Source organism: Chiloscyllium punctatum, chromosome 31 (genome assembly GCF_047496795.1).
Source record: "Chiloscyllium punctatum isolate Juve2018m chromosome 31, sChiPun1.3, whole genome shotgun sequence".
Classification (NCBI taxonomy): Eukaryota; Metazoa; Chordata; class Chondrichthyes; order Orectolobiformes; family Hemiscylliidae; genus Chiloscyllium; species Chiloscyllium punctatum.
Window position 1 is genome coordinate 72,456,920 of NC_092769.1, and position 25,612 is coordinate 72,482,531.

The 25,612-nt window shown below is 48.3% G+C and overlaps 1 protein-coding gene across 3 annotated transcripts in view; it reads left to right on the forward strand.

Moving 5' to 3' along the window:
* ltbp3 (latent transforming growth factor beta binding protein 3) overlaps positions 1–25,612 on the forward strand; it is a 189,821-nt gene that overhangs the window by 93,513 nt on the left and 70,696 nt on the right. For 2 of the 3 annotated variants that reach the window (XM_072551024.1, XM_072551025.1), the window contains exons 2-4: positions 1,968–2,255; positions 4,791–5,023; positions 10,292–10,394. In XM_072551024.1, coding sequence (XP_072407125.1) covers positions 1,968–2,255; positions 4,791–5,023; positions 10,292–10,394 — 624 coding nt within the window. The remainder of the gene's footprint in view (positions 1–1,967; positions 2,256–4,790; positions 5,024–10,291; positions 10,395–25,612) is intronic. The other variant, XM_072551026.1, reaches the window with a different exon arrangement.

A 25,612-nucleotide genomic window follows, 5' to 3' on the forward strand; every position in this document is an offset into this window, starting at 1 on the left:
TTGCTGTGTAACTGTACAGAGTCAGTGTTTATTCAGCAGGGTAAGGGTGACTCTCTGTGTAACCGTACAGAGTCAGGGTTTATTCAGCAGGGCAAGGGTCACATGCTGTGTAACCGTACAGAGACAGTGTTTATTCAGCAGGGTAAGGGTCACTCACTGTGTAACTGTACAGAGTCAGGGTTTATTCAGCAGGGTAAGGGTCACTCACTGTGTAACTGTACAGAGTCAGTGTTTATTCAGCAGGGTAAGGGTCACTCACTGTGTAACTGTACAGAGTTAGGGTTTATTCAGTAGGGTAAGGGTAACTCACTGTGCAACTGTACAGAGTCAGGGTTTATTCAGTAGGGTAAGGGTCACTCACTGTGTAACTGTACAGAGTCAGGGTTTATTCAGCAGGGTAAGGGTCACTCACTGTGTAACTGTACAGAGTCAGGGTTTATTCAGCAGGGTAAGGGTCACTCACCGTGTAACCGTACAGAGTCAGGGTTTATTCAGTAGGGTAATGGTCACTTACTGTGTAACTGTACAGAGTCAGTGTTTATTCAGCAGGGTAAGGGTCACTCACTGTGTAACTGTACAGAGTCAGGGTTTATTGAGCAGGGTAAGGGTCACTCACTGTGTAACTGTACAGAGTCAGTGTTTATTCAGCAGGGTAAGGGTCACTCACTGTGTAACTGTACAGAGTCAGGGTTTATTCAGCAGGGTAAGGGTCACTCACTGTGTAACCGTACAGAGTCAGTGTTTATTCAGCAGGGTAAGGGTCACTCACTGTGTAACCGTACAGAGTCAGGGTTTATTCAGCAGGGTAAGGGTCACTCACTGTGTAACTGTACAGAGTCAGTGTTTATTCAGCAGGGTAAGGGTCACTCGCTGTGTAACCGTACAGAGTCAGTGTTTATTCAGCAGGGTAAGGGTCACTCACTGTGTAACTGTACAGAGTCAGTGTTTATTCAGCAGGGTAAGGGTCACTCACTGTGTAACTGTACAGAGTCAGTGTTTATTCAGCAGGGTAAGGGTCACTCGCTGTGTAACTGTACAGAGTCCGGGTGTATTCAGCAGGGTAAGGGTCACTCACTGTGTAACTGTACAGAGTCAGTGTTTATTCAGCAGGGTAAGGGTCACTCACTGTGTAACTGTACAGAGTCAGTGTTTATTCAGCAGGGTACGGGCCACTCACTGTGTAACATCTAACTCCACTCAGGGTGTAGATTCCTCTCTGTGTATCTGTACTCTCTGTGTCTCTGTACTGTGATTGTATTTTCATCATTGTGAAGGTCGCTTATTCTGCAACTTTAGAGAGTTCCTAACAGGACAAAATTTCCTTTGTCCTGGTCTTGACCTGATTTTGTATCTCTATCTCCTCAATCTTTTTCTCAGGGGCCATTGTGTACAACTGATATAACTGTGTTTCTGTTATTGCTGAGTTTGGTTAAGAGTCAACCATATTACTGTGCGTCTCGAGTCCATGTAGTCACAGCAGAACACCTTCATGAAAGGGGTATGAACCAGATGGGTGTACTCTTACAACAGTTGGCAGCTTGCGTCACCATCTTACCAACATTTTGATTCCAGAATAACTTCCTTTAAAAAAAACTTCAAATTTCACCATTTGTTATGATAGAATTTGAACCCACATCCCCATAACATTGGCCTCAATTGTTAATCCAGTGACTATACCACTGCACAATGTTATGTTATCCAAGTTTGGGTCTGGCCTACATCTTCCTTGTGTCTATCTGACTGTACCCGTTTGAAATTCAACAAAATCTTTCAGGCTGTGGCCTTCCCTAGTCTGGAGAAAGGAGCCCCCTCTCAGTCCAGCTGTCATCCCCAAAAGCTAATTCTTAGACTTTCTCCAAGCAGCTCTTCACTTTTACTGCAGAGAACAGAGGTCTGCCGTTAAGGAACAGAAGGATCAGATTTTGTTATCTCAGGGCTAATTGTTCTTTCTTCTGTTGAATTTCCAGTGGTGTGCCCGCTCCCCTGCATGAACGGAGGGCAATGCAGCTCCAGGAACCGATGCCACTGCCCGTCCAACTTCACCGGCAAGTTCTGCCAGATTGCGGTCAGCGGGCAGGGCCAGCCTCACCAGCCGCAGGCAGGCGAGCAGCTCCCGGACAAGGCCTCCGAAGCCTACAAACACTCGGTCTTCACCCTCCAGCTCACCCCGGACTCGCAGGGTCCCGGGGACCATTCCCCGGGTAAGTACAGCTACAGAATCGTGAGTTCTAGAGGACCTCAGCACAGACCGGAAGGTATCGGACTCTCTTTCTTTCCTCATTTGCGGAAACGGTCCGCAGTATTCCGTCAGGTCAGGCTTCAGTGGGTCGACCCACGTGAAGCAGTGTTGCAAAAATATTGTACTCAAAGGTTTCCTCAGATCAGCACATGGAGCGAGATCCCAACTCTGTCAGTGAAATGATCGAGCGAATCCATCATAGAATCCCGACAGTGCGGAAAGAGGCCATTCGGCCCATCGAAGAACATCTCACCCAAAACAAGCCACCAATCCTTTCCCTGTGATCCTCCATTTCCCATGGCTAACTCACATGGCCTGTCCATCCCTGGACACAATGGGGCAATTAAGCACAGCCAATCCACCCTAAGCTGCACATCTTTGGACTGTGGGAGGAAACTGGAGCATCCAGCAGAAACCCATACGGCAGATTTTGTAGAATCCCAACAGTACAGAAAGAGGCCGTTCAGCCCATTGAGTCTGCACCAACCCTCTGAGGAGCATCCCACCCAAACCTGTAACTCCAGAAGGGAATTGTAGCTTAGTTCCCAAAGCCATGCACCTCTGGAGCCTTCCTCACCCCCATTGTCTCTTGACTCATTCATTGTCAACACCTCCATTATTGTTGTACCATGTGATGGCAGGGTAGATAGAAAGCAGAGTGGGCGGACCTCTGTCCTTCTCTTGTCTAGAAATTCATGCATACAGGTGAAGGAGCCATTGGACAGCTATCATAGAGAGGCCATTCGGTCCATCAACTCTGCACCAGTCCTCCAAAGGACATCCCAACCAGACCCAGCCCCCCCATCCTTTTCCTGTACCCCTGCATTTCCCATGGCTAACCTACCTTAGCCTGCACACCCCTGGACACAACGGGGCAATTTCCCATGGCCAACTCGCCCTAACCTAAACATTTTTGGACTGTGGGAGGAAACCAGAGCACCCGGAGGAAACCCACACAGCCACAGGGAGAATGTACAAACTCCACACAGATAGTCGTTTGAATCTGGAATCAAACCCAGGTCCCTGGCGCTGGGAGGCAGCAGTGCTAACCACTGAGCCACTATCCCATCCAAAGTAGCTCTTAAGTGTGTTTTTTTATCCATCTTATGTGGCCATTTTTATAAATTTATTCACTCGCAGGATGTGGACATCACTGGCTAGGCCAGCATTTATAGCCCTGTCCCTAGTTGCCCAGTACACAGTTAAAAGTCAGCCACATCGCTATGGGTCTGGAGTCACATGTAGGCCAGACAAGGTAAAGGTGGCAGTTTCCTTCCCTAAAGGACGCTAGTGACCCAGATGGGCTTTTCCAATAATCAGCAATGGTTTCATTGGTTAAAATCCAAAAGTGGGCAGCACGGTGGCACAGTGGTTAGCACTGCTGCCTCACAGTGCCAGAGACCCGGGTTCAATTCCCGACTCAGGCGACTGACTGTGTGGAGTTTGCACATTCTCCCCGTGTCTGTGTGGGTTTCCTCCGGGTGCTCCGGTTTCCTCCCACAGTCCAAAGATGTGCAGGTTAGGTGAATTGGCCATGCTAAATTGCCCGTAGTGTTAGGTGAAGGGATAAATGTATGGGTGGGTTGCGCTTCGGCGGGGCGGTGTGGACTTGTTGGGCCAAAGGGCCTGTTTCCACACTGTAAGTAATCTAATCTAAACTGTGGATACTGTAAAACAGAAACAAAAACAGAAATTTCTGGAAACGGTCAGCAGGCCTGGCAGCATCTGTGAAGGGAAATCAGAATTAATGACTGGGTCTGGTGACTCTTCTCCAGTTCTGAGGAAGGGTCACCAGACCTGAGACATTAACTCTGATTTCTCTTCACAGATGCTGACAGATCTGTTGAGCTTTTCCAGCAACTTCTGCAGTGGTTTCATGGTCATCAGTAGACATTTTAAGTCCAGATTTTTAAAATTGAACTCAAACTTCACCATCTGCCATGGCAGGATTTGAACCCAGCTAATTACCTAGGTCTCTGGATTCGCAGTCTAGTGACAATACTAGGGCCATCATCACCCTAACTGATTCGTTAATTGATTACTAGAGCTCTGGACAATATAATACAGGCTAATAAATTCAGTTGGAAATTCAGGAGAACCATGGCTCGGTGGTTAGCATTGCTGCATCACCACGTCAGGGACCTGGGTTCAATTCCACCCTCGGGCTACTATCTGTGCAGAGTTTACACATTATCCTCATGTCTGTGCCCTCTGGGTGCTCCAGTTTCCTCTCACAGGCCAAAGATATGCAGGTTAGGTGCATTGACCATGCTAAAAGTTACCCTGTCCTGTCCAGGGAAGTGCAGGCAGATGAGCCATGGTTAACGTCTAATTATTGGGGTGAGATATCCGATAGAGGGTACAGTGGGCTGAACAGCCTCTATCTACAGTGTACGGATTCCTTACCCAGACAGTCCTCCTTCAATAACAAGACGCAAAGTGCCCCAGACTTGGGTGGCCTCACCAATGTGACCAGAGCGAAACGTCACTATTTTAATTTCCCCGTCTCCCCCAAGGCCATAACTGATTAGGGTGTCTCTCGCTATTCCAGCACAGCCACAGCCTGTCATAAACCTGCACGTCAAGCATCCTGCGGAAGCCATGGTGCAGATCCACGGGGTCTCCAGCCTGGGCAGCTACCTGGGAGAGCAGAAGAACCTACTGCACCAGCCGATCCTGGTCCACCACCAACCCGTGCAGAAGGTCAACCATTACCCGCCCAGGACCCTCCCCACCTCACAGAAGAAACTGGGCCGCTGCTTTCAGGAAACCTTGCCGAAGATGGTGAGCGGCACTCCTTTCCTTCTCATGGGAATCGGCGAGGTCAGCGGTCACGCGGGCTCTTTGGTAGAGTTCAGGCCCACATACTGCCATAGCCCTGGGTGTGTTGGTTGTAAATGGGTTTGGCTGTAGGGAGGGAGTTCCAGGATTTCCGACCCTGCGACAGTGAAGGAACAGCCGATATGTTTCCAAGTCAGGATGGTGAGTGGCTCGGAAGGGAACTTTCAGGGGGCTGGTGTTCCCGTTTGTCTGCTGCCCTTCTAGATGGGAGCGGCCAGAGTTTGCTGTTAAAGGAGCCTTGATGAGTGCATCTTGCAGAGGGCACACACTGCTGCAACTGTGAATCAGTAGTGGAGGGAGTGGATGTTGGCGCCATCCAATAGGGCTGCTTTGTCTTGGATGTTGCCGAGCTAATTAACAGGTTTTTAAACACTCAGTTGAGCCAGTGACCTGCAGATGGCAGCACCATCAGCTGCTAGTGGTGACAGGAGGGAGGTTACATCAGGGGCACTAGGTTGTGAGGAAAGTGTAATTGAGGCCACAACCAGACTAATAGGGGCAGAATGGCCTAAATCCGGCGTTCCTATGTTGAGATAATTTATTTCTTTGCTGTTTTTAGCTTGACATAACCAACACAGAAATATTAGGACTATGACTTCCAGTTAACAGCCTACCCACTGTCCACAGAATTCCCAACCACACATACACACGCACACACACAGACACACACACATACAAATGCACATAGACACACAAACACACATGCAAACACACACACACAAACACTTTCTCACACACACACACACACACACACACACACACACACTTTCACACACACACAAACACACACTCTTGGTGAACTCCAACCCTTCCAAAACCCTTGGCGGGATCAGCCCATGCTCACTTTTCCAGGGAGCCCGTTCCCAATCTCACAGAATCTCAGCCTCGAGATCAACTTGCTCCCCACCCCTCCCCCACAGTTCCTCCAATACTCCCAGACCCACAAAGCGATGTGGTTGACTCTCAGCTGTCCTCTGGGCAACTGGGGATGGGCAACAAATGGTGGCCTAGCCAGTGACGCCCGTGAGGGAATTGCGTGTGATTCGAACCCACAATTCGCTGAGTCAGGGGTGAGTGCGCGCACACCACTGAGGCATGTCAGGGACTGCCTCGGTTAAATGCTAGGCGTGTCATTCAAAACCACACACCTGTTACCACCCATCTCCTCAACAGTGAGGACACTTGCTGTTGGAATGTTCTAAATTTCCATTTCGTTTCCCCAAAATGGCTCCTCAGGTTGCACCGTGTGAGTATTTTCAAGTTGCTGGTGGGTTACGGTCATGATCTGAGATCATCTCTCATCCCTTCCTCTCTGGAATAGGGTTCATTGCTTCCGGAGTTCCTGGTGTTCCCACCAATGCTGGTGCCCTTCCTGGGTATCTGGCTCAGCTCCTTCCTGTGCCGGCCTGAGTCGCACTGAATGTGGGGATTGATTAGAAACCTCCTCACCCAGCATCGGTTTCCGATCATCGAAACTGCAGGCCATTCAGCCCATCTGCTCAGTGCACTCCATACAAACCACATCTCACTCAGCCAATTTATAGATTCATGGGGTTTTACAGCATGGAAAGAGACCCTTCAGTCCAACTCGTCCATGCCGACCAGATATCCTAAATTAATCTGGTCGCATTTGCCAGCATTTGGCCCATATCCCTCTAAACCTTTCCTTTTCATGTACCCATCCAGATGCCTTTTAAATGTTATAAATGTACCACTTCCTCTGGCAGCTCATTTCATACACACACTACCCTCTGCGTGAAAAAGTTGCCCCTCAGGTTCCTTTTCTCTTGCCTTAATCCAACGCCCTCCAGTCTTAGACTCCCCTACTCTGGGAAAAGACCTTAGCTATTCACCCAATCCATGTCTCTCATGATTTTATAAACCTCCAAAAGGTCACCTCTCAGCCTCCAACATTCCAGGGAAAATAGTCCCATCCTTTTCCCATACCTCAAACTCAATAACCCAGGCAGCATCCTTGTAAATATTTTTCTGCACCCTTTCAAGTTCAACAACATCTTTCCGACAGCAGGAAGACCAGAACTGAATGCAGTATTCCAAAAATGGCCTATCCAATGTCCTGTACAGCCACAATATGATCTCCCAACCCCTATAGTCAGTGCACTGACCAATAAAGGCAAGTATACCAAACACCTTCTGTGCTATCCTGTTTACCTGTGACTCCACCTTCAAGGAAGTATGAACCTTCACTCCAAGATCTTTTTGTTCAGCAACAATCCCCAGGACTTTACCATTAAGTGTATAAATCCTGCTCTGATTTGCCTCACATTTATGTAAATTAAACTCCACCTGCCACTCCTCGGCCCATCTGACCAAGATCCTGTTGTATTCAGAGATAACCTTCTTCGCTGTCCAATACACCTCCACTTTTGGTATCATCTGCAAACTTACTAACCATACCTCCTATATTCACATCCAAATGATTTACATTAATGATGAAAAGCAGTGGCCCCCTCACCGATCTTTGCGGCACACCACTGGTCACAGGCCTCCAGTCCAAAAAGCAATCCTCCCCCACCACCCTCTCTCTCTTACCTTCAAGCCAATCTTGTATCCAAATGGCTAGCTTCCCTGGCTCCCATGAAAAAAAAACTTATCTCTCTGTTCCTTACTGCTTTGTGTGCTTGTCCAGTTTCCCATTAAACATCTGAGGTATGTGTCAGATTCCTGATATATTTAATTCATTGAAACAATGGTGGAAGAGGGAATGCAGATGAGAAAAGTGAATGTACTTTTGCTGAGATTACAAAATAGGTGGGAGGACAAGGTCTGAGGATAACACAAACAGCCTGCAGTGGGATTTAGACCAGTGAAGTGAGTGGGCAGATGGAATACAGTGTGGAAAAATATGAGTTTGTGCACTTTGGCAAGAACAGCAGGAGAGCTGGATTTTCATAAAACAGAGAAAGACTGCAGAAAGCCACAATTTGGGACTGTTATGCATAAATAATAAAAAAATCTGTTAGCATGCAAGTTCAGTAGTTATTAAATAAGGCAAATGGAATGATGACTATTATTTCAAAGAGAATGGATTGTAAAAATAAAGGAAATCTTGGTTCAGAAAAGATATACAAGAATGTTGGAGGGTTTGAGCTAGAGGGAGAGACTGAATAGAGTTGGGCCACTTTCCCAGGAGCGTCAGAGGCTGAGGGGTGACCTTTATAAAATCATGAGGGCACAGGGTGAATTGTCACGGTCATTTTCCCAGGGTAAGGGAGTCCAAAATCAGAGGGCATAGGTTTAAGGTGAGAGGGGAACGATTTAAAAGGGACCTGAGGGGCAACTTTTTCACGCAGAGAGTGGTGTGTGTGTGTGGAATGAAGTGGTGGAGACTGGTACAATGACAACATTAAAAAGGCAACTGGATGGGTACATGAATAGGAAGGGGTTAGAGGGATGTGGGCCAAATAGTGGATTAGTTTAGGATCTCTCAGTGGCATGGACTGAAAGGTCTGTTCTGTGCTGTACTCCAAAAAGGAGCACTCAAACCTTTTCCCCAGATCACCTTCCCATGTGTGACTGGGAGTCAACTCAGAATTTAAACGAACAAACCCTTCTTTATTTTACGCTCTGGGTGCCAGTCCTCAGTGCAAAACATTCATTTGTTGCAACATTTCCCTCTTATTCCATTGAACAACTTCAGATTCAACTCACTCCATTTCACCTTAGTTTAACGTAATTCACATCTTAACTTGAACACTATAGGTCTGGACTTGTAACAAATGCCACCCCGACTCAAAGGGAGCAGGATCCCATAGCTCACCTTCGGTCTGCAAAATCCTCTCTTGGGGCAAAGGGCAACAGATATACAGGAACACCCCCTCCCCTCTGAGCCACACACCATCCTGACTTGGATATATAAGGGACAGACCTTTGCTGTCACTGGGTCTGAATTCTGTGACTCCCTCCCCTGAATGGCACTCCCTACACCCCCCCCCACCCTGTGCTCCTTGCTCCCCTCCCAACCACCACACTTCCTGCTCAGGGCTGCAGCTGGCCACCACCTTCCCGTGTACAATTAGGGGCGGGCAACTGAATTCGAGCGGCGCCCGCATTTTGTGAGCAAACGTGTGCACTTGCAAGACCCTCTCCTGGTCTGGGGTGAGGTGGGACCTTGGTGAAGCTGGTATGCCCTGCGGCCAAAAAACAAATGACCAGCTGGATGGATTATGCCCCTCGCCAGCTTAGCGTCACTCGGGCAAATGGTGCCTCACCCCTCATGCAAGTTGAATTGAATTAAATTTATTGTCACATGTACCGAGGCACAGTGGAAAGCTTTGTCTTGTGAGCAATACAGGCAGATCTCAGAGTTAAGTAGCATAGATAATAAATAATAGATAAACAGCAGCAAAAACAAAAACACAAGTATAGGCAAATGTTAAGAGTTTGTGAGTCCATTCAGTATTTGAACAACAGTCGGGTAGAAACTGTTTCGAAACCAGCTGATGTGTGTGTTCAGGCTTCTGTACCTTCTCCCTGATGGTAGAACAACATTGCCAGGTGGGATGGATCTTTGAGAATGCTGGCAGCCTTTCCCTGACAGCGGGCCTGGTAGATGGATTCGATAGATGGGAGGTTGGCCTTTGTGATTGTCCAGGCCGAGTTCACCACTCTCTGTAACCGTCTCCGATCTTGAATGGTACAGTTGCCTTACCAGGTAGCGATACATCCAGGAATGGGTTACCGGGTGTGGGGTGGAGTGAGGTGGGGGAGTGGTGGTTTGGATGCTGAGCATGGCGCAGGTCTAGGCTGGGAGACCTGGCTCTGAAACCGAACTGTCCATAGAATCCCCTATGTCGTGGAAGTGAGCCATTTGGCCCAACAATTCCGCACCGACCCTCTGAAGAGCATTCCAACCTGATCCCACCCCCTTCCTTGGAACCCTGCATTTCCCACGGCTGGTCTATCCAGTCTGCACATCCCTGGGCCCTACAGGGCAATACGGGGTGGGCGTGGGGTAAGGGTTGGGGTCGGTGAAGAGATAGTGGGTGCAGGGAGGGAGAGTGGCTGTGTGTCGGGGGAGAGGTGACAGTGTCACTTTACACACCCTTTGACTACGGTTTCCATCATAATACCCTTCACCTCGTAGTTTTATAATTTATAAATGGAAAGCTCCGCACCGAGGTGCCTGCTCACTGGGGAGCGGTGTGCTTTAACAATCCATTTCTGTGTTTTTGTTCTTTATTCACACAGTGCAGTAAGCCACTGCCGGGTCTGACCAAAGAGGAAGATTGTTGTGGAAGTGTGGGAGCGTCCTGGGGGTTCAGTAACTGCAACAAGTGTCGTCACCAACACCGTGAGTACATTGCTGTCCCATCAGATCATGGGTTGGAGATGCCGGGGTTGGACTGGGGTGTACAGAGTTAAAAATCTCACAACACTAGGTTGTAGTCCAACAGGTTTATTTGGAAACATTAACTTTTGGACCACTGCTCCTTCATCAGGTGGTTGTGGAGCGTGCGATCGTAAGACGCAGAATTTATAGCAAAGGTTTACAGTGTGATGTAACTGAAATGATATATTTAAAAAGACCAGGATTGTTTGTTAAGTCTCTCATCTTTTAGAATGACTATGTGGTTTCAATTCTTTCCTATGTAAATCGTAAAACTTTTGTAAAAGTTACATTCTCAAGTGAACTTTAACAATTGGTGTCATGTCGGCCCAGATAATGTATTGAAGGTATGAGCTTCCCTGTGTGAGACTGTCTGTGCCACAATGGTCAGGATGATTCTGATCTAAAAAACAGATTTACAGAATCTTATATGGATTCATGCAGTTTTTGAGCAAAGTAAAATGTAATTCTGCAAGTACAAATTGACCCCACAAACTTATATGTGTATGCATGCATGTGTGTGTGTGTGTGTGTGTGTGTGTGTGTGCATGTGTGTGTGGGTGTTTGGGGGGGAGGAGAGTGGTTATGACATCAGCGTGGACTATCCCCTCTCTGCATTGGGGCTGCTGTTACTAAGCTGTATCTAGCTCAGCCTTTTGGGATTGGACAGTCTATGCACTGCTCCAGAGGTAACCAGTTTGCTTGGTGCAGCGCCTGCAGTTTGCTCCTGAGATTTTGCATCTGACTGCGTGTATGTTCCAGTGTTAATCCCTTCAGCATTCCCCGGTTTCCATCACTTATTCTGATGCTAGTGCTTCCAAATAAACCTGTTTGACTATAACCTGGTGTCGTGTGATTTTTAACCTGGTTATGTTAGCTCACCATTTTTATTATAAGGTGAACTCCTGTTCGCTATTGTGCAATTCCATCCCCTGTATTACCAGCCAGATGAGATTTATTCTGCTGGCTTATCCATTGCAATAGGTTGCCGTCTGTGTGTGTGTGTATTTGTTTTTTATTGCTTCCGTCTGCAACTAAAGTAGGGGAAGCGAACATTGGAATATATTTGCTGGAATGCTTATTGGGATCATGCACAGAGTTGGGAGGCATAAGGACTGAGGAGCGGGAAGAGAGAGAGAGAGAGAGAGAGAGAGATAGGGAGCGAAAGAAGGTGCAAATGCAGCCGTGTCCAGCCCCTTCATCTCTCCCCACTCCACCCCATCCCCAAGTTCTGCCTGATCCACGTTCACCCAGTCTCTGTTTGAAGGGCAGGGGGAGGATCTGAGAGCCTCATTCTCTCTGAAACCCGAGTCCCATCAGAGCTCCTGGCCATTCAGAGCATCCCATCCCTTTAGCCATTCCTGCCCAACTTCTGGAAGTTTCACAGAGTTTAATGGCAGAGAGGCAGATTCTGTATAAACTCCACTCCACAAGAAGCCAGGAATACGACAGTTACATTGGGAAATTGCGCTTGTAACAGCCTGGCATTTAAGCCCCATTACTTCTGTTGCGCGATTTTCTCTAACAAGACATAGCGAGGGGAACAACATTACAGGAGAACTACCTGTACCTAGGTACCCTGTATCCAAGATGGTACCAAGAGGCGACATTGCAAACTTTTCACTGCACTCATTTGAGTGCACGAAACAATAGAGGCTAATTCCAACTCCAACTTCAATTCTCTCTTCCTTTAAACAACTCCTTCTTATGTGACTCAATGTCAGAAATGTTTGTCTTCTGTAAAGCACCTAGGGCATACTAGTGTGACTTAGCAGTGCCTACCCCTCTCTGGGGTGGTTGGTAATGCCATCGTTACCTTGGGTAATCCCCAAAAGGCCATGGCTCCTTACATCTTGGCTTCTGTTACCCAGGCTTGACTAGCAGTGAGCACTGGTTTCAGACAATTAAACGCGAGCAGTAACTCCAGCCACACGTGCCCCTTGGCTGTCACAGAACTGAGCGAAAGTGAGGACTGCAGATGCTAGAGATCAGAGACAAGTTTAGAGTGGTGCTGGAAAAGCACAGCAGGTCAGGCAGCATCTGGGGGGCAGGAAAGTCGACGTTTCAGCCAGGAGCCCTTCATTCCTGTCACAGAACTGGCCTGTCTCGCTGAGATCCTTGATGGCGAGGGGAGGCGGAACTTGGTGCTGAACTGAAACCACCGATTCGATTTGGAGAATTTTCTGCGTGTCAGGTCAGCTATGCAGGTGAAGGAATACAAAGGTTGTCTAAGTTGTGAATCCCCCCGCCAATTCCATAAAGGAAAGCAAGATTTGCATTTATGTAGCGCCATTTGGAACCCAAGGACATCCCAAAAAGCTTTTGAAAGAATGAGTCTTGAAAGTGCTACCGCTGTCATATTGTAGGAAGCACCACGGTGCACAGCAAGAACCCACAAGTGGAACTAATGGACAGATGTTCCTACTTGCCTGATCTTGGGTCAGACAGATCCATCTTGGCTGCTGGGCACCCTGGAGAACTCCCTTTCTCTTCTTTGATATGGGATTGTCTGGCATCCGCGTCAGAAGGCAGCAAGAGTTGTCCCATCTGACAGGTGTTAGTGCAGCTTTCATGTTTAATAAACTGCTTGAAGGCACCATTTCTCAGGGCTCCTGATAAACATGCAACAATCCCATTTACATTGTGAGACTTATAGAGATGTAAAGCATGGAAGCGGATCTTTCGGTCCAATTCGTCCATACCGACCAGACACCCTAAATTAATCTAGTCCCCCGTGCCTGCTCCTGGCCCATATCCCTCCAAACCCTTTCCTATTCATGTCCTTATCCAAATGTCTTTTAAACATTGTAACCGCATCCACCACTTCCTCTGGAAATTCATTCCACATGCGAACCACTGTCTGTATAAAGAATTTGCCCCTCATGTCTTTTTTAACTGTTTCTCCCCTCACCTTGAAAATATGCTCCCTAGTCTTGAAATTCCCCCATCCTAAGGAATCCCCCATCCTACCGTCAACTCAATCCACACCTCTCATTGTTTTATAAACTTCTGTCATATTGCTTGTCAACCTCCTACTCTCTGGTGAGAAAAATCCCAGTCTATCCAGCCTTTCTTTATAACTGAAACTTCAATACCCGGCAATATCCTGGTAAATTTCTTCTGAAACCTCTCCAGCTTAATAATATCATTCCTAAAACTGGGTGACCAGAACTGCACACAATACTTTAGAAGGGACCTCACCTATGTCCTGTACAACCTCAACTTACGCCCCAATTTCTATACTCAAAGGTCTGAGCAATGAAGGCAAGTGTACCAAAAGCCTTTTTAAACACTTGTCTTTCTATGACACAAACTTCAAAGAATTATGTACCTGCATCCCTAGGTCCCTCTGTTCAACTACACTACCCAAGGCCCTACCATTAATTGTATAAGCCCTGCCCCTGATTGTTGTACCAAAATGCATTTATCCAGGTTGAACTCCATCTGCCATTTTTCAGTCCATTGACCCATTTGATCAAGATCCCTTTGTAATCTTATAAATTTTTACTGCTCGGGTTTTGACTTAGAGCATGAGTGAAGGAGTAATGACTTACTGGTCAGCAAGGCAGTGCTATTGAAGCTGCAGATGGCATTATATCAGAGATACAACGTGATAGTATGGAAATATTTCTTTCCTCTTGTTTAAGAAAGGTATTTACTCCGTTGCTTTCCTAGAAGCATTGTGTGCAGTTCTGGAATCCAAATATACGAGGGTGGGACTGCAAAGAGAAGGAGATTTACCAGGACATTCCCCGAGCAGGAGAGCTCTAGAGATTGGATGGACTGGAGTTGTTTTACTTGGAGCAGAGGGGGTCATGATTGAGAGATATAAAGTGATGAGGGGCACTGATAGAGTAATCTGGAAGAAACTTTTCCCTTTGGGAGAGGGATCGATGATCGGGGGGGGGGGGGGGGGCCTCAGCTTCAGGGAAGAGGCAGGAGGTTGCGAGGGGAAGCAGGGAAAAACCGTTTCACCCAGAGGGTGGGAATCTGGAACTCATTGCCTGTGAGGATGAGAGAGACAGAAACTCATCATCACATGGAGCCACACAGATGTACAGCATGGAAACAGACCCTTCGGTGACCAGATATCCTAAATTAATCTAGTCCCATTTGCCAGCACTTGGCCCGTATCCCTCTAAACCCTTTCTATTCGTATACATTGAAGAGAGATTTAGGTGATAATTTGTGAAGCCAAGGCTATGAGCCAAGTGCTGGGAAATTTTTTAAAGATTTAACCATTTGTGGGATTTGGGTGTCACTGGCTGGGCCAGCATTTATTGCCCGTTCATGGTTGTCCCCTTGAGAAGGTGGGGGTAAGCTGCCTCCTTGAACTGCTCAAGTGCACCTGCTCTGGGTTGACCCATGATGCCACTGGGGAGGGAGTTCCAGGTTTAGAAAAGTGAGGTGGTTGTCTTTGACTGGGCTAGACTTGATGGGCTGAAGGGCCTTATCCTGTGCTGTGGTCTCCTATAAATGTGTGAGAATTTGCCGAACGTTGGTCTCGAAAACATGAACCACGGTGCTTTGAGTGAGTTGGCTGCTGTAAGGGGAGGGGAAGTCTTCACTGAGGTCACCCTGATCGTATTTTGATGGGTGCAGCAGTTTTGTCCAGGTTGGCTGCACAGTAGAAATGGATAGTTTTGGGATTCTGCGGAATGAGAAGGAATTGGATGGGGCTTGGGAACGACAGAGGAGGAGAGAGAGACAGACAGACAGACAGACAGAGAGAGAGGTAAATCCATTCATTGAGGGGTGAGCTGTGAAATGCCAGTGTTTGACCATTCTGGCTTGGCAGATGGTGACATGCAACATCACGATCCTGAGGGGAAACTGTGCACGGGCGCACACAGGAATGCCTTAGCCTTTTACCACGTGCTGGTTCCTGGCATCCTTGGGTCAGCCCGGATGCCAAACACATTCCTGTGGCTCCTCTGTTAAAACGCATTCCTTTCTCTGAGTACCTGATGTACACTGTGTCCGAGCACTGAGCGAAAACACAGCCAGGTTTCTCGAACCAGCTGGGGCCTCCACCAGTTTTACTCGCCGTTATTAAGATGTTCAATAAAATTGATGGAAGGACACAGGCTGAGGGTGATGGGGACTTGACAACCAGGCTACATGTACAATAGCAATGCCACTAACTGATGACAGGTGCAGTGTCTCAGGAGCTCCATTATTATGGTTATCGTGTTCCCCCTGTGACCTGCCACTGCTGACTTATCGTCGCTTCTAGTCATTGTGTCATCTTCATGTCCCCTCCCTAGGCATCAGTACCTACCCTGGTGCCAACCTGTCCCACCTGTCACAATCGCCACCTCTTTTATAGAACACTCAGGTTCACTTTCAGAGAATGTTACAGTGAGGGGCGTGGGGTGTATTAGAGAGTGTTACAGTGAGGAGTTTGGGGTGTATCAGAGTGAGGCAGTGAGGGGTGTGGAGTATGTCAGAGAGTGTTACAGTGAGGGGCGTGGCATATATCAGAGGGTGTTACAGTGTGGGGTGTGGGGTATATCAGAGAGTATTACAGAGGGGGGTGTGGGGTATATCAGAGGGTGTTACAGTGAGGGGTGTGGTGTATATCAGAGAGTGTTACAGTGAGGGGTGTGGGGTATATCAGAGGGTGTTACAGTGAGGGGTGTGGTGTATATCAGAGAGTGTTACAGTGAGGGGTGTGGGGTATATCAGAGAGTGTTACAGTGAGGGGTGTGGGGTATATCAGAGTGTTACAGTGAGGGGTGTGGGGTATATCAGAGAGTATTATGGTGAGGGGTGGGGGTATATCAGAGAGTGTTACAGTGAGGGGTGTGGGGTATATCAGAGAGTGTTACAGTGAGGGGTGTGGGGTATATCAGAGAGTGTTACAGTGAGGGGTGTGCGGTATATCAGAGAGTGTTACAGTGAGGGGTGTGCGGTATATCAGAGAGTGTTACAGTGAGGGGTGTGCGGTATATCAGAGAGTGTTACAGTGAGGGGTGTGCGGTATATCAGAGAGTGTTACAGTGAGGGTTGTAGGGTATATCAGAGAGTGTTACACCGAGGCATGTGGGGTATATCAGAGAATGTTACAGTGAGGAATGTGGGTATATCTGAGAGTGTTACAGTGAGGGGTGTGGGGTATATCGGAGAGTGTTACAGTGAAGGGTGTGGGGTATATCAGAGAGTGTTACACTGAGGGACGTGGGTATATCAGAGAGTGTTACAGTGAGGGGTGTGGGGTATATGAGAGAATGTTACAGTGAGGGGTGTGGGGTATATCAGAAAATGTTACAGTGAGGGGAGTGAGGTATATCAGAGAGTATTACATTGTGGGGTGTGGGGTATATCAGAGAGTGTTACAGTGAGGGATTTTGGGGTGTATCAGGGTGTGGCAGTGAGGGGGGGTGAGGTATCTCAGAGAGTGTTACAGTGAGGGGTGTGGGGTATATCAGAGAGTGTTACAGTGAGGAGTGTGGGGTATATCAGAGAGTGTTACAGTGAGGAGTGTGGGGTATATCAGAGAGTTTTGCAGTGAGGGGTGTGGGGTATATCTGAGAGTGTTACAGTGAGGGGTGTGTGGTATATCAGAGAGTGTTACAGTGAGGAGTGTGGGGTATATCAGAGAGTTTTGCAGTGAGGGGCGTGAGGTATATCTGAGAGTGTTACAGTGAGGGGTGTGGCGTATATCTGAGAGTGTTACAGTGAGGGGTGCGGGGTATATCAGAGAGTGTTACGGTGATGAGTTTGGGGTATATCTGAGAGTGTTACAGTGAGGGGTGCGGGGTATATCAGAGAGTGTTACGGTGAGGAGTTTGGGGTGTATCAGAGTGAGGCAGTAAGGGGTGTGGGGTGTATCTGAGAGTGTTACAGTGAGGGGCCTGGCAGATATCAGAGAGTGTTACAGTGTGGGGTGTGGGGAATATCAGACAGTGTTACAGTGAGGGGTGTGCGGTATAGCAGAGAGTGTTACAGTGAGGGATGCGGGTTATATCAGAGATTATTATGGTGAGGGGTGGGGGTATATCAGGGAGTGTTACAGTGAGGGGTGTGGGGTATATCAGAGAATGTTACAGTGAGGGGTGTGGGGTGTATCAGAGAGTGTTACAGTATGGGGTGTGGGGAATATCAGACAGTGTTACAGTGAGGGGTGTGCGGTATAGCAGAGAGTGTTACAGTGAGGGATGCGGGTTATATCAGAGATTATTATGGTGAGGGGTGGGGGTATATCAGGGAGTGTTACAGTGAGGGGTGTGGGGTATATCAGAGAATGTTACAGTGAGGGGTGTGGGGTATATCAGAGAATATGACAGTGAGGGTTGTAGGGTATATCAAGTGTAACAGCAAGGCATGTGGGGTATATTGGAGAATGTTACAGTGAGGGGTATGGGGTATATCGGAGAATGTTACAGTGAGGGACGTGGGTATATCTGAGAGTGTTACAGTGAGGAGTGTGGGGTATATTAGTGTTACAGTGAGGGGTGTGGGGTATATCAGAGAGTATTATGGTGAGGGGTGTGGGGTATATCAGAGAGTGTTACCATGAGGAGTATGGGATATATCAGAGAGTGTTTCAGTGAGAAGTGTGGGGTATATCAGAGAGTGTTACAGTGAGGGGTGTGGGGTATATCAGACAGTATGACAGTGAGGGTTGTAGCGTATATCAGAGTGTTACAGTGAGGCGTGTGGGGTATATCGGAGAATTTACAGTGAGGGGTGTGGGGTATATCAGAGCAGGTTACAGTGAGAGGTGTGGGGTATATCAGAGAGTATTATGGTGAGGGATGTGGGATATATCAGAGAGTGTTACAGTGAGGGGTGTGGGGTATATCAGAGAGTGTTACAGTGAGGAGTGTGGGGTATATCAGACAGTGTTACAGTGAGGGGTGTGGGGTATATCAGAGAGTGTTACAGTGAGAGGTGTGGGGTATATCAGAGAGTATTATGGTGAGGGATGTGGGATATATCAGAGAGTGTTACAGTGAGGGGTGTGGGGTATATCAGAGAGTGTTACAGTGAGGAGTGTGGGGTATATCAGACAGTGTTACAGTGAGGGGTGTGGGGTATATCAGAGAGTGTTGCAGTGAGGGATGTGCGATATATCAGAAAGTGTTACAGTGAGGGGTGTGGGGTATATCAGGGAGTGTTACAGTGAGGGGTGTGGGGTATATCAGAGAGTGTTACAGTGAGGGGTGTGGGGTATATCAGAGAGTGTTACAGTGAGGAGTGTGGGGTATATCAGGGAGTGTTACAGTGAGGGGTGTGGGGTATATCGGAGAGTGTTACAGCAAGGTGTGTGGGGTATATCAGAGAGTGTTACAGTGAGGGGTGTGGGGTATATCAGAGAGTGTTACAGTGAGGGGTGTGGGGTATATCGGAGAGTGTTACAGTGAGGAGTGTGGGGTATATCAGGGAGTGTTACAGTGAGGGGTGTGGGATATATCAGAGAGTGTTACAGTGAGGGATGTGGGGTATATCAGCCTGTTAAATCGAGGCGTGTGGGGTATATGGGAGAATGTTACAGTGAGGGGTGTGGGGTATATCAGAGTGTGTTACAGTGAGGGATGTGGGTATATCAGAGAGTGATACAGTGAGGGGTGTGGGCTCTATCAGAGAGTGTTACAGTGAGGGGTGTGGGGTATATCAGAGAGTATTATGGTGAGGGGTGTGGGGTATATCAGATTATGTTACTGTGAGGGGTGTGGGGTCTATCAGAGAGTGTTACAGTGAGGGATGTGGGTATATCAGAGTGTTACAGTGAGAGATGTGGGGTATATCAGAGAGTGTTACAGTGAGGAGTGTGGGGTATATAAGTGAGTGTTACAGTGAGGGGTGTGGGGTATATCAGAGAATGTTACAGTGAGGGGTGTGGAGTATATCAGAGACTATGACAGTGAGGGGTGTGGGGTATATCGGAGAATGTTACAGTGAGGGTTGTGGGGTATATCAGAGTGTGTTACAGTGACGGATGTAGGTATATCAGAGAGTGTTACATTGAGGGTTGTGGGGTGTATTAGTATTACAGTGAGGGATGCGGGGTATATCAGAGACTGTTACAGTGAGGGGTGTGGGGTATATCAAAGAGTGTTACAGTGAGGGGTGTGGGATATATCAGACAGTGTTCCAGTGAGGGGTGCGGGTTATATCAGACAGTGTTCCAGTGAGGGGTGCGGGTTATATCAGACAGTGTTCCAGTGAGGGGTGCGGGTTATATCAGGGAGTATTCTGGTGAGGGGTGGGGATATATCAGAGAGTGTTACAGTGAGGGGTGTGGGGTATATCAGACAGTGTTCCAGTGAGGGGTGCGGGTTATATCAGACAGTGTTCCAGTGAGGGGTGCGGGTTATATCAGGGAGTATTCTGGTGAGGGGTGGGGATATATCAGAGAGTGTTACAGTGAGGGGTGTGGGGTATATCAGAGAGTGTTACAGTGAGGGGTGTGGGGTATGTCAGAGAGTGTTACAGTGAGGGGTGTGGGGTATATCAGAGAGTGTTACAGTGAGGGGTGTGGGGTATATCTGAGAGTGTTACAGTGAGGGGTGTGGGGTATATCAGAGAGTGTTACATTGAGGAGTGTGAGGTATATCAGACAGTGTTACAGTGATGGGATTTGGGATATATCAGAGAGTGTTACAGTGACCGGTGTGGAGTATATCAGAGACTGTTACAGTGAGGGGATTTGGGATATATCAGAGAGTATTACAGTGAGTGGGTTTGGGATATATCAGAGAGTTTTACAGTGAGGGATGTGGGGTATATCGGAGAGTGTTACAGTGAGGGGTGTGGGGTATATCAGAGAGTGTTACAGTGAGGGGGTTTGGGATATATCAGAGAGTGTTACAGTGAGAGGGTTTGGGATATATCAGAGAGTGTTACAGTGAGTGCGTTTGGGATATATCAGAGTTTTACAGTGAGGGAAGTGAGGTATATCAGAGACTGTATTGTGAAGGGTGTGGGGTATATCAGAGTATTACGGTGAGGGGTGTGCGGTGTATCAGAGCGTGTTATACTGCTCTACATTGAGTGTCTTGGGGAGTGTGATGGTTAAAAATTCCTGGACGGTTTGCTCGCCATGAAATATCAAGGCCCTTTGCCAAGAACAACAATTAAATAAATTCGACAGATTCCTTCAGTACAAAGTCTGCAGAATCCGTGCCAAACTCGGAGACAACAGGGAGGGAAAAAAATTAAGAACTGCGCAGCAATCTCCCCACCATTCCTCTGGAAGTGCATTGCGTGCAGAGAGGGGCACCAGTCTGTCCAGGTCCCAGATTGATGCTCCTGAGATGTGCGGGATACCTGAGCCCACCCCGCCATAATCCGCACCCCTGTGGGGGGGTTAGGCAAGGGCAGGAGCTGTGCCCTGTCCTCATACCCCCCGCTACTCAACGTTTAACCCAGCATTTCCCCTCCCTTGGAGATCACTCGCTGTTGGAACCAGGCCATTTGGAGCACCAACAAGTGAGAGGTCTTTGCCTCTCTCAGGGGCAGGAAGGGGGACAGAGGGGGTTCGGTGTGGGAGGAGGCGAGAGAGAGAGACAACAACGTTGGAAACCGTTGGAAAGTGTTGGAAAGCAGCTGCCTGCAGCCCAGACAAAAGGCCCTTTGAGTCGTTGTCAGGAAAGGAGAAATTGTTTTCTCACAGTGTTCGAACCGAGCAGAGCCAAGTCATTAGGGCTGTGTAAGAATGAAAAGGGAAAGAGAGAGAGAGAGATATTTAAGCCGTTAAGTTTGTTTTCCAGTGATGTTGAACCTGCCTGGGTGTGGCTCAGATCGCAGGCGGAGCGGGCTCGAGAGAGAACTGAAGAGAGACAGGCGTGTGTGGCTGGATCAAGTTAACCTTTCCCCGCTGTCAGCAGTGATCCTGTTGCCTTTTGCTTCCCGACCTGGACTCTTCTCGCCAGCGGCTCCCCACTTCCTCCTATCCAGCTTGGGCCAAAGGGTCATTCGATTCGCTAGGCCGCACAGCCTTGGCAACTTGCAGCAGGGAGCACTGCATCCAAGATAGAGAGATAGGGGGGGTCTACCTTGGGCAGAATACCCCCGTTTGATTTCTCCAGCCTGGGGGTACTGAGTCCAAATGTGACTTTCCCTCTTCTTGTGGCCCCCCCCGTGCTTTTCCCTGCCACCCAAACCCTGAAGTCTCCCCCGCTTGTGGGATAGGGAAACCGTTTTGCCGTTCAAGACAGAGTGTAGCAATCTCAGTTGAGGGTCAGCCATGGCCTCCTGAATGAGAGGCCTTGACATTTGAGCTGACCAGAGTCCCAGAGCTTGGAAGTGAGGGAGAGATGTCAACCCTGGTTCCTCATCAATGTTTAATCATCCCTTTGTGAGTGGGTGACAGATCCTCAGTGAGGAGGGGGCTGGCCATGGAAGAGTTGGACCAAAGGGTCTGTTTCCATGCAGCTTGATTCTATACTCTATAAAGCCAACAGCAGGAGATAAAATCTTTACTTCCTGGGGATAGGCCTTTCCTGGAGGCCTCACCAAATACAAAGCTGGTGGAGTTATTATCCTTAATCTGTAACAATAGTCTTGACATCTTGTTTCCCTGAGCTTGGTTGATTGACTTTCCTTTTATTTAACTCCATTATTTTTGTTAAAGTTGGGTTTGGACAGATGCACACAGACGCACACACATGCACACACACACAGACACACACAGACTCAAAGATATACACACACGCACACTCAGATACACATGCACACAGAGGCTCACAGACATACACACAGATACACAGACGTACACACAGATACACAGACATACACAGAAACATCACAGACATATGTAGACACACAGGGACACAGGCACACACACGCACACACATACAGAAACACACACAAACATACATACACATAGACACTCACACAGACACACACACAAAAACACACGTAGACACACAGGAAAGAGAAGATATATTTTATTGGAAGAGATGACCATCAGGACTATGAATAGTGTTCCGAGCGTGGTCCAACAATATCCCATTTACAGGTGTTGTTGGAAAATGCTCAGTTTAGTTCAAAGCTATGAAAGGATATCAGAGTGGGGAATGGAGACCTGTGGAACTGTACCCGATGGAGGAAAGGAGTAGGAGAGCAGCAATTGCATTGAGAGGGGTGAATAGGTTTGTTTAATGTGGACCCACAGACCTCTTCCAATTGGCACATGCGCAGAACTGGCAAACGTGAGGGTGGTGAATTCCAAAGCTAACCAGTAACCGGGCTGTCATAGCAATTTGATACGAGCGTTGGAAGTGATTAGGGCCCGGAGGCAATGCAGCAGTGGACCTAAGAAAACACATCCAAGTCGGGCCAATTGTTCCAATCCAACATGGCCAACGGAGGAAGGCCTTCACCAGGCCTAACGTAACATGAAGTTCAGGAGAGGTAGACATCGGAAAATCCTTTCCCATTAACTCACAATGCAGGGTCTAGGAAACTCTGGCTCAAGATTCTGGGCAAGACACACAAAGAAATATAGTGATGTCCCAGTATCAGCTCCAACAGTGCCTATTCCCTCAGCATTGTCCCTCTGACAGTGCGGCACTCCCTCAGTGCTGACCCTCCCACAGTGCGGCACTCCCTCGGCGCTGACCCTCCGACAGTGTCCGCTCCATCAGTGCTGACCTTCCCACAGTGCAGTGCTCCCTCAGCGCCAATCCTCTGACAGTGCTGCACTCCCTCAGCGCTAACCCTCCGATAGTGTGACACTCCCTCAGCGCTGACCCTCCGACAGCATGGCGCTCCCTCCGTGCTGACCCTCCCACAATGCAGCGCTCCCTCAGCACTGACCCTCCGACAGAGCGGCGCTTCCTCAGAACAGACCCTCCGACAGTGTGGTGCTCCCTCAGCACTAACCCTCCGACAGTGTGGTGCTCCCTCAGCACTGACCCTCCGACAATGCGATGCCCGCTTAGCACTGAGCCTCCGGCAGTGCGATGCTCGCTCAGCACTGACCCTCCGAAAGTGTGGTGCTCCCTCAGCACTGACCCTCCAGCAGCGTGGTGCTCCCTCAGTTCTAGCAGTGGGAATGTCAATTCGGATTTGTGTCCGACTTTCTGGAATGAGGGTGGAGGTGAGGAGTGGAAACGTAGGGGAGAGCCCTGAACTCAGTAACATTGTTGGACCGGTGACAGGCCACAGTCTGAGACTGGGGTCTGTTGGTCCCAGTTATGAAAACAGCATTAATTTTCTGCCAAAGGCAAGGAAGCAAATGGAGAAGAGCATCTTGGGTTGGAATAACAGAATGACTCTGTCGGAGCCAGAGTGAGTGGGTGGGAGCCTGAATCTGGGAACTGAGAGGTTTGGACAGGAGCCATTGCAAAGGCTATTTTCACGGCCCATTGACTCCTGCCATTCCCAGCAGTAACATCCTTCAGTTTAATTGGCTCCAACGGATGTTTTTACTTTTTTTGTCACCCGTAAGGCTGGGCCCACAGTTCTACGCACAGCCTCTGTCAGTGCTAAAGGCAGTCCCATGTTTGCCTGCCAACGGAGGCAGAATTTGCTATTGTTGACCTAACTGGGAAATGTCAGACCTTGGTTCTGTCTGCACTCACGCATGGTCCTCACTGTTACCTGCCCAGACCCTTGGAGCAATTAATGCTTGATACCTTTTGTAAACAGGTGAGGCAGTGAGAGGGATGCGAGGATCAGTCTCACCAATTCTCCCCCCTTTTCCCCTACATTGGCAACAGCCTGGACGCTGTTATAAGCAAAACCTCAGAGGAAGTTAGGAACTAGGCATTTCAACTCTGGGGAAAAGATTCTGACCATCAACCCTATCGATGCATCTCATAATTTTATAGCCTTCTATCAAGTCTCCCCTCAGCTTCCAGAGAAAACAACCTGAGTTTTTCCAGCCTCTCCTTACAGCTCCTACACTGTAATCCAAGCAGCATCCTGGTAAACCTCTTCTGCACCCCCTCCAAAGCCTCCACATCCGTCCTGTAATATGGTGACCAGAATTGAACACAATATTCCAAGTATGGCTGAACCAAAGTCTGATAAAGCTGCAACATGATATCCTGACTCTCGTACTCAATTTCCCAATAAAAGCAAGCATGCCATACGCCTTCTTAAATAACCTTTCTGCTTGTGTGGCCACTTTCAGGAAGCGATGGACTTGTACCCAAGAGCCTCTGTACATCAATGCTGTTCAGGGTCCTGCCATTAACTGTATGATTAGATTACTTACAGTGTGGAAACAGGCCCTTCGGCCCAACAAGTCCACACTGCCCCGCCGAAGCGTAACCCACCCATACCCCTACATCTACATTTACCCCTTACCTAACACTATGGGCAATTTAGCGTGGCCAATTCACCTGGCCTGCACATCTTTGGACTGTGGGAGGAAACCGGAGCACCCGGAGGAAACCCACGCAGACACGGGGAGAACGTGCAAACTCCACACAGACAGTCGCCTGAGGCGGGAATTGAACCCGGGTCTCAGGCGCTGTGAGGCAGCAGTGCTAACCACTATGCCACCGTGCCGTGTATGCTTTCCCTTCACATTTGATCTCCCAAAGTGCAGCCCCTCACACTTACCCGGTTTAAATTCTACCTGCCAGTTCTCTGTCATATCTGCAACTAATCTATATTCCACAGTATCCTTTGACAGCTGTCATTGAAAAGTGTGGCGCTGGAAAAGCACAGCAGGTCAGGCAGCATCCGAGGAGCAGGAGAGTTGACCTTTTAGGCATAACAGTGCCCGAAACGTAGACTCTCCTGCACCTTGGATGCTGCCTGACATGCTGTGCTTTTCCAGCGCCACACTTTTCGACTCTGATCTCCAGCATCTGCAGTCCTCACTTTCTCCTAGTATCCTTTGACAACTTGTCATGCTTATCCACAACTCCACTGATCCTTGTGTTGTCTGCAAACTTACTAATCTTGGCAAAGGGCAAATTCACATGCAATTTCAGTAGCCCAGGAGGGAAACAAAACATTAAGAAGAAAAGCATCAGTTAAGAGTCACAGCTTGAAATACCTGTTGAGGGAAAGATAACCTGTTTTTTCTTTCAGGCTTAACTTGAGACTTTGACTATGGAGTATAGACAGATCTCCTGAGCTGGTGGTGAATAAATCGTCTCTCTCTGTATCTTGTTCCCATCCCCAAGCTGTTCAATTACCTGAGAACCAATCACTCGGTTGTTGACAGGCAAAAGGTCTTCCTCATCAATATACTGGTCACTAGTCCATAGACC